This window comes from Catharus ustulatus, chromosome 2, assembly GCF_009819885.2.
Source record: "Catharus ustulatus isolate bCatUst1 chromosome 2, bCatUst1.pri.v2, whole genome shotgun sequence".
NCBI lineage: Eukaryota > Metazoa > Chordata > Aves > Passeriformes > Turdidae > Catharus > Catharus ustulatus.
The window spans coordinates 96172847-96186790 of NC_046222.1; the positions used below are offsets into that span (position 1 = coordinate 96172847).

General features: G+C 36.4%; 1 protein-coding gene across 1 annotated transcript in view; it reads right to left on the bottom strand.

Annotated features, from left to right (window-relative positions):
* UXS1 (UDP-glucuronate decarboxylase 1) overlaps nucleotides 1–13944 on the bottom strand; it is a 56918-nt gene that overhangs the window by 20324 nt on the left and 22650 nt on the right. Inside the window, exon 6 of the mRNA XM_033052327.1 lies at nucleotides 10203–10383. Coding sequence (XP_032908218.1) covers nucleotides 10203–10383 — 181 coding nt within the window. The remainder of the gene's footprint in view (nucleotides 1–10202; nucleotides 10384–13944) is intronic.

Here is a 13944-nt window from a genome sequence, read left to right on the forward strand (position 1 = left end):
GAGAAACTTTCTGGGAAAATTAAATACTGTATTTTTACTTCCAGACCATTAATCAGCTTTGTATCATTTACATATTAAATATAAATGGCAAGATACAAGCAGGCAACGTTTGTCTTTTTGTCTTGTTACTTTTGTTATATATATATGTATCCAATGCTTTGGATAATACAGTATTTTAGCTTTAATTAAAAAAACAAACACACAAATCAAAACCCAATACAGAGATTTCAGCACACTCCTCCACTCCCTGTTACGAAATACAATTAACCAAAGAAGTAGTCAAAATTCATTGTCTGAAATGATTAAAGGTTGGAGGTATTAGAAACAAAAGACTGTTGGAAACAAATTTGTTAAATTATAATAAAAACAAAGCAATGAAAACTGGATTCATTTTCATAGGCAGTATCTAATATTCAAAAGCTCAACCTGCAAGCCTTTCATAACATGGCTGTTGTAAACTTGTAAATGTCTTTCTGTCTTCTGTGTAACTTGAATCACAGCAAGCCAGAACTATATAAAAAAATGCCACCCATGGATAAACAACTGCAAAAGCAAAAATTAAACATAAGCTCAAATGAGATGTTTAAGGAAGAACAAATCCACGACATCAAGGTCATTTAAGGAAAGCAATCAAAAGGTGAGGCAATAATTAGAACGGTCTGATAAAAGAAAGGGAAAATAACTCCTTTGTGTTTCAAAAGAAAAGGGTTGTTAGTTTTTTTGGTTTTTCTTAAGAAGACTTGACATTGAAACCAGAAAGAAGCTAGAAAAGTCAAGGTGAGCTGCTATTCTGACAGAAGAAAATGCTGCATGGCATAAGGCTGTCTCTCCCTAGAACAGAACACTACTGGTCAAACAAATGTTTCCCTTCTATTTCCTTATTCCTATTATTAAAAAGCAATAGTAAATCACAGCATTAAAAAAAAAAATCTCTACTTTGACCATATACTGATTTCTTTTAGCCTTCTGTCGGACACTTTAACTTTCACAGTATCTGTGGCATAATGAACTTTTTCCTCCAGGTAAATTAGTTTTCCTTCTTAAAACAGGGTAGAAGTACCCTTGACTTTCAAATTGGAAAAAAAAACCCAAACCAACAAACTTAAACCCAAAACAAAACAAATTTATTTTTCACCATTTAAATAAAACTATACTTGCTTAAACAGCACAAGCTATATATGAGTTACATCTAGGAGGAAAAAAAAAATAAATCTGAAATTGTTTGAGTTGAAAGAGACCCTAAAGATCACCAAGATCTCACCACACGTTCCACTAAAACAGGTGATCCAGGCCCCATCCAGCCTGGACTTGAACACTTTCAGGGATCAAGTATCCACAACTTCTCTGGTCAACCTGTTCTGGTGCCTCACCACCCTCACAGCAGAGATTCTGTTTTCTATCTCTAATCTAAACCTACCTTCTTACAGTTTAAAGCTATTTCTCCTTGTCCTATCACTATATGAAAAAATAAAATATCAACTATAAAGTTATCACCTGCTTTCAACTAGCCAAGAACACTGAAATATTAGAGGAATGTGCCCAGTGTTGAAGACTTCCTTCCCATTCTCAAATTTCATTTGACAAAGCAAGTACACATACCCTTGCCCTCTGATACATACACGTTTAAAAGAAGCAGACTAGTAAGGCAAGAGCATACATAAGTGGCTTGAATTATCCATGTGAAAGTCATTCCTTACTTTTCAACATTCTCTTGAACAATGAAAAAATGAAAAGTAGCTAAGTCTTCAAAGCACAAGCATTACATTAAATTCTTTTTAAGATAAGCATGTGTTCTGATAATAACACTTTAAAAACACCAGAAATATTGGCATGGTAAAATATTCAAGCTGCTTTCTTTCTGAATCCCTAATGAAGTGTGCTTGCATACAAGTCAAGTTTTTCTAGATTAACTGTTGTGTCTGCTGTCTATTGGGCAAGCTCAGTTCCTGACTTCTACATAACACAGCTTGAATAAGCACACACTGTATCATCTGAAGGAAGCATTTCAAAGTTTACCCGATACTGCAGCCCTGCATTATCACTGCAACACAAGAAATCCTGCAAAGCAACTTCATTCACTGATTAAACTCACAATGTCAACTGACCAAAATAAGGAGAAATTATTTCAATTTCAATTGTTCTCCAGAGAACAATTAACTACCAACATAAACATAAGATGAGCTCCTAAGGCTAACTTAATGACTGTTACTGCAAGTTTTACTGTCTTGACAGAGTAATGATATTTGACAGTATACTCATGCAGATGCCACAAAATATATCTACTTATACATTGCCATGCTCTCTTTGGTCTACAGCTGTTTATCTCTACAGCAGGGATGAATTGCTGCCCAGAAGATGTCAAAACAGCCCAGAAAGCTAGAGAGAGACAGTTTTGGCAGATGTGTGATGTTATTGAATATTTATTTTCACATAAAATTTCGTGTAGTAGGTTCTCTGCTATTTGTTCTTGAATGATCAGGAAATAGTACATCCAACTACTATCAGCTCTGGTGTGGCACTGAGAGAGTTTGTCACACAATGCACCTGTAACAGCAACACAAATAGCATCCAAAGACAAGTGGATGCAGTGAGAGCTGGCAGGAAAAAGCTCCCCACTCAGGCTCGATTCCAAGCCCTACCTGCACTGCTAATGCAACTGAAGCTTTGAGGAGCGTGTCTGCAACGCGAAGCTAGTTAATTGTTCTGCATGATGAAGTGTGACATGGAATAACTGCTCCATACTTTGGTCTTGTGCTGGGGAAATAATGCAAAAATGTAGCATGGGGTAAATTTAAGCTGGTTTGTTGAACATTAACACACTTCCTACAGATGAATTCTGAACGAGAATAAAATACATGACTGCCTTAAGTTCTGCTTTAAGTATCCCTTTCCCAACATCATAAAATCCAAGACAAGGAGTAGACTGGAAGCTGGCAAAAGAAATGCTCTGTAAAGACGCTGACTGATGCTTGCAAGCTGTAGGTAGCTCAAGCACAGTGGTGCAGAAAAATCAACAAAGCAATTGCTGAAGTCACCTACAGCCAACTCAAAGCTTAACTCTGACCTGAGTTTTATTCTGTTTCTTTCTACCTATTCCTTCATAACCCTTTCTAAATCAGGTCTTTGATAAGTTGTGGTGGAATTTTTGGAAACAGAAAATGTCACTTCAAAAGCACTTTGGTCTGTTAGAATAGGATTGGGCAGTAAATTGCTGTCAAAGCAGAAATGAACTCTTTCCGGCCTCCCTCTCCATCCACCTAATTTTGTTTTGTGGGTTTTTTTTCCTAAATACTGCTAATTTTTGACACACAACAGCTCCTATAGGAACAGTCCCTTAAATGGCATATAGCAATTCAGAGACAGAAAGTCAAAAACTACCATTCCTTTTGGTCCACAAGGACAAGGCCAAGCCTGCGGTGGTCATATAATGGTTAGTCAGAAACAAATGTGTATAAAATACAAAACGCCCAAAACTCCTTATAATATTGAAGTTTATTTACTTATTTTTAAACATGAAACTAAGTGTGAAAAACAGTGCAAAAGAAAGATAGAAGGCAAGTAGGAAAGAACTCTTCTTCTTTTAGTCCTTCATTCTTCCTTTGTTTCCCAGATAGCAATTGTTTTAAATGAAACAAACAGGAAGAGCTGGGGGAAAAACAAGGTTTTCCTTGCCAGATGTACAGTCTTGCCTGTCTCATTTGCCTCAATGTATTTTCCTCCCATGCATAAAGGCAAAAATTGACCCCTGCATGGAAAAGGTTTAGCAAGAGCAGAACTGGCAGAGAGATGGAAGATGGGGAATTTGGCAAGTGTCAGACGACCATCTTCTGGATCAGAAGGACAGGTAACCAGGCAGCTACAGGAGCTCTGCCTCTTGCCTGCAAAGTAATCTTTTGTATATCAAGCCTCAGATCAATGAAAAATTCACTGTTTTTCCTAAACATCTGGAGAGTGCTGGACATTTCAGTAGTGTGAAAAGTTTCTATTACAAACTTTTCATATTTGCTCCATCAAGTGGACAATACCCAAATAAGAATAATTGTTTCGCATTCCACCCTCCCTCTATAAACTGTCAGGTCTGAAAAATACCTACTTTATTTTTTTTCTTTCCCTCAGAATTTCAGCAAGCCAGCTAGACAAAGCCATCTACTCAGCTTGGCTGACAACCTTGTGCATTGTAGCACAGTTAACAGTTATTTAAGGGAGTAGACAACTCTGTTCCAGCCAGAGCTGTGGAAAGCTATCCAAGCTACAGCTTTTCAAAGGATTAACTGTTTGGGTACCTGGGACAGTATCTACTGAAGGACAGAAAGAACTACATCTAGTAATTGACCTCCACAACTCTTTCTTGTTACATCAGGTAACAAAAAGAAGTTTTACAACATTTAATAGGAAGCCTTGAGCTAGCTTTGCAATAAAGTCAGAGTGCAAAGTTATTTAAAAATAACCGTGTGAACAGTTGTGCAAAGTGCTACATTAAGGACCACAACAGAAGAACAAACGATAACAATAAAATTCTGCAAGTTGTGTGCAACTCACATGGGAGACTAGAACTTTGTTAACTGTGAAGATGGCAGCAAGTAGTTTACCAAGCACAGGATTGTAGACTACTGATAAAGAAATATTAAAGAAATTTGTTATGTTACAATTTTATTGAAAAAAAATAAAATTCATTTCAAAATAGCACAGACACAGAAGCTGGCATAATCATTCAAGCCAGGAACACAAGGTACACTGTGGCAAGTACAGAAGTCTGTGTACAACATAAAGTTTAAGTAACATATTGCAAGATAAACGCAACTAATGTTTGACAATTATGTCCTTCTCTATGTGAAAAGCTAAAAAAAAAAGAAAAATAAAACATCCCTAAAATTCATGTCATCTGCTATACCTAAATTTGGACACAAACATTCAATCCTGTGTTTTCCTTAATGCTAAACATTCAGGAAATGATCAAGAATGATCAGTAAAACTACCTGTCCTAGGGTGACTAGGACAAAATACTTCATAAAATTCCAAAATACTGCCATAAAACTACTTTCCTTCATATCATCTTTATTTTCTATTTTATAATTTTATTTTATAATACTGCCTATGTTCTCCATGCTTCCTAAGTCAACTGTAAGGGAGAAATCTACCACCTTTCCTATGACAGGAAACAACTTTCATCTTAAATTTCTGCCTTCAACATATGTCATGGTCTCAGAAATAACTAAACAGGTCACTAAGTCCACCAAGCACCTGCATCCATCACTTTATTTGCTAATCAGGAAGCACTGAGCGGAAAAGCTTTGATCAAAAGCGTAAAAGTAAGTTTCTATAGCTTGAATGTATGGAATTTTCTTGTGGGGAAAAAAAAAAAAAAAAAAAAAGCTGTACCAATTTCATTACTGGCGGTCAGGCCAGAGAAGCTGACACAATGAAGGAAAACATTTCTATTGCCCTGAACTAAAAAGGACTACAAATACGAGTTCATTTACCTGATGCTAAACACATTGCCTGTAATGTCAGGCAAACTGGAATAACTTCATAAAGATTTACCATACTGCTCATACTGGAGCAATGGATATTGGAGTTTGGGAGAGCCTTACATGAGAGAACAAGATCAAGGCACCACTGCACTTGGCCCTGGACAAACAAAATAAAGTAACATTTGTTACCCTCTGCCTTGCCATATACTTTCCTGACTGTAAAATTTAAAACCAGCAAGTTGAACGTATTAAGCACAGAGAACAAAGACTAGGAAGGGAAAAAAACCTGGGATGGAAGTATGGAAATAAAAAAACAAAAAAAACCCCACAAAAAACCCACAAACACCATGTATTAAAGACACTCTTTGTGTTTGTATGTGTTTGCATCTGTATGTGCTTTAAATTACCTGTAAGAGGACCTGGAGACTGAACAATTCTGGGATACTGCAAAACACTGTTTTGTAAGATGTTGTCATCCTGACATCTGGAAGTCTGCTATTCAAAGAAGGCTACTATTCTTTTGACCAATTTTGTGAGACTGTTGGTCCTAGCCTTACAAATAAATTCAGACCTACAAGCCAACAAAGTCCTTAAAAATAAAAGGATTTTGTAGTCCCAGTCAAGTAAATTATTTATTAAAATTCTATAAATACTGTTACTTTACTTACCTATGTATGTGTAACTAGCAACTACACCTCCTGCAAACTCTGAAAGACAATATCCTTGTCACTATGTGAATCACATGCTTACACCTGTCTCTCAACTTGCAAAATGTGTTTTTTATCGTATCATTTTAAAAGATTTTTCAGTGAGAGTCAAAAGAGCCAAACTACCTTTGTGTTCACAACAGCCACTGAAACTAGAGCTAACATTTCTTAAATGTTTTTTCTAGAAACTGGACTGCTGGCATGAAGAATTAGAACAACAAACCAAGACCAAAACTGAACAACTTTAGTCAACTGAAGATCAGTTAATCTCAGAACATAAGCCATAAACCAGTTTATAATTTCCTACCACTTAAAAGTTACTTCTCTCTCATTTCATACTGTATTACTTAGTGCACATGCACTTCTTATTAATAAAAGTTTTTGAGCATCAGAGTGGAACTACTGTTTAATGCTCTGCCCAAAAAGAGTTTGGGCAGCAGTTTCAGCTGCCACAGACTGCAATTTTAGAAGTATCATACGGTATTTTTCAAAACATACTGTGCATCTTTGATTAGGGAAGTGAAATCAGTTCAACTGACTTAATTGTTTCCACTGTTGACCGTGAATCTGTGGCATTTTCAGGCCTGTTTTTGTTTCAAATCTGTGAAAGGTGTGGTAAAAACAAAAGAAAACAACACTACCAAGCAACCAAAAAGAAATGCAAGGCCGAAGTGTGTTCCTGTGAACTGAGAAACAGTTCAGCTGAGGACATCCTTCAGATACAGAAGAGAGCTGGGTTTAATGGAAATGTGCACCTACCACTTTACAGAAGATTGTTTTAAGGCTTCCGAAAGTTGCTGAGGAAGCAGGAAGAAGAAACATCACTGGGAGAAGGATATGGGCTACATATAACTGTCTGATGTTTTCTTCCAGATTTATTCAAACTGCTCTGTGTGCCTAAGGGTAGCTGAAAACCAGACCTCAAACTGAAAACTGAGCTGCATTTTTTCCTGTTTAGGGGTCCAGTCTGTGGAATGATCCTGTACCAACTTATGGTATCACCGTGGAAGTGGCCTGGTTTGTCATATGTGTGTTTTTGGGGATTTTTTTTTTTTTTTAATTTTATTGCTTCCATGTATCTGTGGTTTTAGGTTGGGGTTCTGTTTTGCTTGGTTATTTTGTTGAAGTTTTTGTTTGTTGGTATGTTTTTTGGTTTTTTTTACACATCTATTTAAGCATAACAGTATTTCACAGGAGAAATGCAGACTTTAGTGGCTTGAAGTGATATAAAAATAAATCCTTACTTTCTACTACAAACACAGAGTAAATTCTAATGTAAAGGTGAGTACAAACAAGACAGCATTAATGTTTTGCCAGTATGTAAACCAAGTACACTACTAATAACATACATTTATTTAATACAGAATTTCCTTTGGCATTTTTCAATGCAATTTTATCTATTACCCTAAAATGAAGTACATCATAGTGACACCAGATCAAGCATTAATTCTCATTTGTCTTCCAGTTAACATCTGTGTGTCTTAACAATATAGTTTGTAGGAACACAAGCCACAGTGCTCTCAAGTGACCATCTTGGGCATTTGTAATCTTAATGAATGTAGAGAATGAGGCAGAAAAGAAGTAAAAGTATATTTCTATATTTCTTTTTCCTGACAATACAAAAAAGAGTGTTAATAGATTCTTATCTTTCCAGAACCAGCCTTCAGAAAAAAATCTCTGTCTTCCTGAACCAAAAAAGTGCCCATTTAATAGTGTATTAAAGCTTTATGTGAGAGTCAGGCTGAAATGAAAATATCTTTAAAAATACAGAACTGAACTATAATAAGGAAAAAAGAGTTGATACAGTTATTTCAGACTTTTTTTTTTTTAAACTACTTTTCATGTTTCAAGATTCCTGAACTACTTTCATTCCACTGAAGAATTCAAAACCTTTTTTCTTCTGCTTAAAAAACACCGGAAACTTGTGCATTTCCCACTGACATTAACAAATGTTAAAGCAAATAAAATCCTAGTAGAGGAGACAGACATTCAGCACCAGAGATAAATACAGTAGTCACAGGGCTAAAAAATAAAATGTGTGTTTAGGTGATTTATTATTGTCTCTGGCCAACCTAGATCAAGATCCAAGAATGCTGAGTCCCACTTTGTGCCATGGATCAAAGATAATGACACAGCCAAGGCAGATTGTGCGTAGGCATCGCTGTGAAGCTGAAAGCTACACATCTTGAGACTAAATTCACTTTTCCATATCCAAAGTGAAAGCACTGTTTTTTCCAGACCAAAAATGAGGTCTCTTTCAGAAATAAAGCACTGATTATCCTCTCTGGAACTGAACTGTCAAACAACCTTATATAACCTGGTTTAAACAGGACAGCAAATACAGAGAAATTCTTTAGACACAAACCTACTTTTTATCATGACTGCACAGTCATTCCAACTTCTATTTACAAGTAAAAAGGAGAAACCAGGAGTAAGAAAAGAAGTATCTGATCTATATGCCAACTTGCTGATCTGTTACAAAAACTATCCACGCAGTATCTCATTGAACCATAAACTCTGCAATGAAATAAAATTTTACCATGTTCTTATGAAACAGTGTGTAAGTAAGCAAGTATGAAACTTACTTTATTTTAACACTTAGCCAAGCCAACCTTAATTTATACTGCTAGAAGATGAAAAGACATTCAATAAACTACCTACTGAATAACATGCAGTAATTAGCTGTCAGTACTAAATAAGGAACTGGTGTCTTAATTACACAGGCCATAGAAAAGGTAGCTGAAAAATCTCAGAATTTCCATTCATTAGTGCCTAGTTAGCTGGGCAACAATATTAGCAACGATGATAATTCCCTGAGAGTCTCAAGTGTAGTCAGTTACGAAGAAGGTAATGCATGAAAATGATTAGAAAAGCTGACAAATTGATCTGGCTGAGGTATGAGCTACCAGCACCTGGAGTCTGTTAATAAGATCTTTGTTCCATAATCCTGTCAGTGGAAGCAGAAGTTTGAAGTAAAATAACAGGCAGTAACTGAACTAGTGCATTGTCAGAACAGAGCAGAAGCACGTGTTTTTGCAGGACTGTTTCAGTAGTGTTGCCAGGAATTCATCACAAGCAATAATACAAGAGATGCAATTACTAGAGCTATTTCCTGTGAATTTCCATCCACTAGAATTCAGCAGGAATTTAAAAAGTACAAAACATTACGTTTTTTTTTTCAAAATGAACAAGCACATTGCTGCACAGTTTTAAAATGATGGAGCACACCCACCAGAACCGCAGTATAATTTGAGCAATACTTTCACTGACTACTACTCACTGACTCCCATAGAAGCCTATGAATGCAGGTCTCTCTCAAATACAACCATGTCAATGATGCTTTAAAATCTGACTGTTTAATAGTTTGAGGTTTATGATAGTTCAAATGTTGAGCTACTGCTTTAAAGCGGAACATATTTTTGTTTGTTTGCTTCTTTATTTAGGATTGGTGTATTTTTTTCTCTTTTTCTGCTGAAAACTAGGGAAATTCAGTGTTGCTGTTTTCCAACTCTTCAGGTTGTAGAATGCCTGTTACCTAAAGCAGGAGCAATGTTTCCTACACAAGGCACTGAAGGCAACTAAAGAAAGTTAATTTCCTCTCAACTGACCACACACAGTTGCAGAACGCATGTCTAGTGTAACTGCAGCCCTCAAACTTCAGTTCATGAAGTATCTGGACCACAGACTCAATGTGCATAAGCCTGTGAAGGCATGTGGGAGAGGGACAATGGATGGGACAGACCAACCCACTGCCATCTTGTCTTCTCACAAAATCAGACATATCAGGAAGTTTTAAGGTCTCTTTGCTCCTGTCCACTCAGAACTGATTCCAAAGATGAAAGTGCTCTAAACCTCTCACTCCATACTGGTCACAGAAAACAGGCTAATAATAAACAAAGCATACAGATATTACATACATCAACCCAGAACTCAGCACATGAACTTCATTTCTTTACAGACACACACACACACTTAGAAGGGAAAGGCACAAAAAAGTGCAAATACCAAAGCAAAGACTACCTACCTTCAATGTACAGGGGCTCTACGACATCATGATTTATCAGTTCGAAGTTCTCATGACCAATCCAGTGCTCCACATTTCTTTTCCTGCCCGTAAAGAAGTTGTCCACAACTGTAACCTCATGGCCATCCATCATTAGTTTGTCAGTAAGATGAGAACCCACAAACCCTGCTCCTCCAGTTATCTGCGTTAGGACAGTTGGTATAAATTTCTTTTTCTTTTTACAGAAACACTAGACAAAGTCTACAAACATGAAGACAGAACAGTAGGTTTCAGATCTTTGCTTACTCCAGGGGAAACAACTCCATTTCCATGTATATTTTTTTCCCAAGATTTACAACTTTTAAAATTTCGAGAGACTTGACATGTTTCATCACTGTCAGACTAGAAGGTCAGCTACCTATTGACATCAACAAAATCTCTTTTTCAGATTACATTATTTTCCTTCACATTGGATTGTGCTTTTTTGTGATAGCGAAGTCTTAAACGATGCAGAAAGGTAATAGGAGAAATTTCTGAAAGTCCCATTTCTCAGGAAAAAAAAAAAGGTATGACAGAATGTCAGGTTATTTTCACATCAGATTTATCAGACATGTCATTCAAATCCAGCCTCTCTCTGGTTTACATTGAAGACATGCTAAGGATGTTCTAAGTAAGTACTGTAAGTTTTCATCCAGAAAGGAGGAAGGAAATTCTCTGAAGATCTTTAATTTGAAATATCTGCTAAAACCAAAATAATACTGCATTTTATTGCATCCATAGCTTACATCATCCTGGCCTGAGGAGGTCAATCAGTTGGATTAGATGATCTTTGCAGGTCCCTTACAACTGAAAAACCTCTATTCTATACCGTTAGCTCTGACATGCAGCATTTGCCTGTCTTGAAACTCCAATGTTCTGCTGCAAAGAAACAAGCAGAAATAAAATATTTAAAACTCTGTACTCCTGTTTCATTGAAGAAACAAGAAAGTTCATTAATTTTTCCCTTTTTGTATCACAGACTTTAATAGTAAACAAGCAAACAAAAATCACTCATTCAGTACTGAAGCAGTCAGCACAATAAGGAGAACTGCAAGTTGTGTGACAAATCCAGACCTATCTACAGTAATTTCACGATTACAAGCCGCACCATTTTGACTAAAATTTTTGTCCAAACCCAGAAGTGTGGCTTATAATCAGATGCGGCTTATATATGGACAAAGAACAAAAAGTTGCTGTTTTAGTTTGGAGGACAGGTGTCTGCTGAGAAAGGAGGAACTTCTCTTTGAAATGGCGCAAATGTAAACCCCCTCCCTCCAAATTATTATAATTTTGAAATCAAGGGGCTTTCAGGTAAAGATATGGGAATTAGGAATAACAGTTCTTTACTAGGGAAATTAAAATAGAAATACAGTACTACAAAGAAACAAACTCCAAATCCTGACAAAGTCAGAGTACAACCTGACACCCCGTCAGGCAGGGTGTTGGCAGCAGTCCCATTAAATGGTGGCTGCATCCTCCTGCAGTGACAGATGTGATTCAGTTGGAGCAGTGCTCCTGCAGAAGGTGCAGTTTCCCTCCGGAGGTGATGTGGAGAAATCTGATTTTCCTCTGGAGTCCAGTGGAGAAAGGGGCTGCCTTAGTGTCCCAAAACCTCTGTTTTTATCTTGGGAAGAGATGTTGGGCTCTTGCCCCTGGCTGGAGCAACTTCCAATGGGATGCAGTAATTTTATCAGTCCCACAGTGGGACTCAATGGGCCATTAGCAGAAAATGACTCGCTGGAGGAAGGATGGGTTGTGAAAAGATAAAGAACAATGCCCCACCTGGTTTCAATGGATGGCCCATTAGCAAAATATCTGCCGTTGAGATAAGGATCACTGCCCCCACAGATAGTGATAGAATAGATACCTTTTATCACACCCTGTATTGTAACTTTCGGCTTATAATCAGGTGCAGTTTATGTATGGACAAAGAATGAAAAGTTGCTGGCACCCGGAAGTGTGGCTTATACTCAGTACAGCTTATAATCATGAAATTACTGTATTTTCCTCTGCATTTCATAAACTGTTTTCAAGAACCAAGACATGACAAATCACAACATTAAAAAACTAGACTTGTAAAAGACCTGTGTGGTATCAGCTATATAATATATCTGCATGGTCAAATTCACATTTTGAAAGTGATTCAGCTGTTGATGTCCATTCTTCACCTGTAGTGACAATTAACTAAACAATGAAAGGACAAGGTGGAATCAAGCAGGAATCGAATGGATAGTATACTGCAATGACCAAGTGTGGAAAAGGATGAGATAGCTGAAGTTCTTTTACTTTGGGTTAGTCAAAAGCTAAACATTTATCCTGTCCACTAACATGCCATTCACCGTTTTAAAAAGCAAGATTGGCAGATTTTTTTTTTATACTAGAAAAAAAACAAAGGAAAACCTCCAAAAATGGAAAAGGAAAAAAAATCCATATAAAAACTACATCAGTTTTCTTGTGTAAAAACTTGAGTGTTCACTTCTTGTATTTTCATCTTTCTTTTTCTTATTAAAAGTTCAGGGGCACCAGTGTGTCAAAACAACTGTAAGTAGCAGTTAATAAAAGAATCATTTAGTTGTTATATTTAGTATTCTTCTGAGTTTGTCAGGGCTTCCTTCTTGCACATTCAGCATCTTATTCAGTTCCCCGACAAACCTGAAGGAGAAACAGGATTTCAGAGAAATCCCCTCTGGAATAAAAGAAAGAATCTTGAGGTTCACATTATGCTGCAACATAACATGAAGATAAAAAGCACAAACCAATTCTGTCCGGAAAGAGGTTGCCAATTACCTTACACCTACAAGTAGTTTTTATGATTAATCTAAGTTTGCTTTATTAACATATCACTTCCATGGGTATTAGACAAAGAACTTGAGAAATGATTGAAAAAGGAGTTGAATTTCCCCTGGAAAAGTAAAAAAAAAAATGTAAATTATATTTTTTATCATTACTTGAGGCAACATTATAAAAAAAGATGATTTATCACTGAACTTCTTTGTACAACCTTCCTGTAATTACCACGTCTAAATATTATTTCCTGCAAATCACAATGACATATTAATCTACATAGTTGTACATGAATCATATCCATATAAGAACTGGAGCACCAGCACTTGTGTCTTAAAAAGGAATTCTTTATTAAGAAAACATTAATGAAAATATTTAATTATTTAGTAGTGCATGTATGCTTGGTAACTTCAGCACCTATTAAAAGGCATAAATACTACAGATAGAAGCACTTACAAGTTTGTCTATTTATTACACATTTTTGCTGACTGCAATCAGATTCAAAATATCTTATCCCCCATAAGGAAATTATATTTTTTTCTGCTTTTATCAGTTTACTATATTCAATTCAGGAAAAACCACCCAAAAGACTGAACCAATGGCAAAACTATAACAGAGTACAGAATTCCATAATAACAGAATTCCTCCTCTTGAATATGAAAGCCTTTAGCCTAGTCACTTCAGAGAATTCAGAAAACAGATAAATCATGCACAAAAGGTGAAGATCTCTTTTTAATGAAAGTGACAGGATATCTAGTCTCAGCTGAGATACCACCACTAGCACAAATCATCTCCGAAGTGACACTGTCTAATATAAAGTTGTTGTCTCATGAGGATAGTGCTGTGGGGATCTCCAGGTTGGAGCTGGAGACTGCAGTCAGAATTTAAAAATTAAAAAAAAAGTTAAATAAAATTAAGAACGAGTTCCAGAAAAAGATGT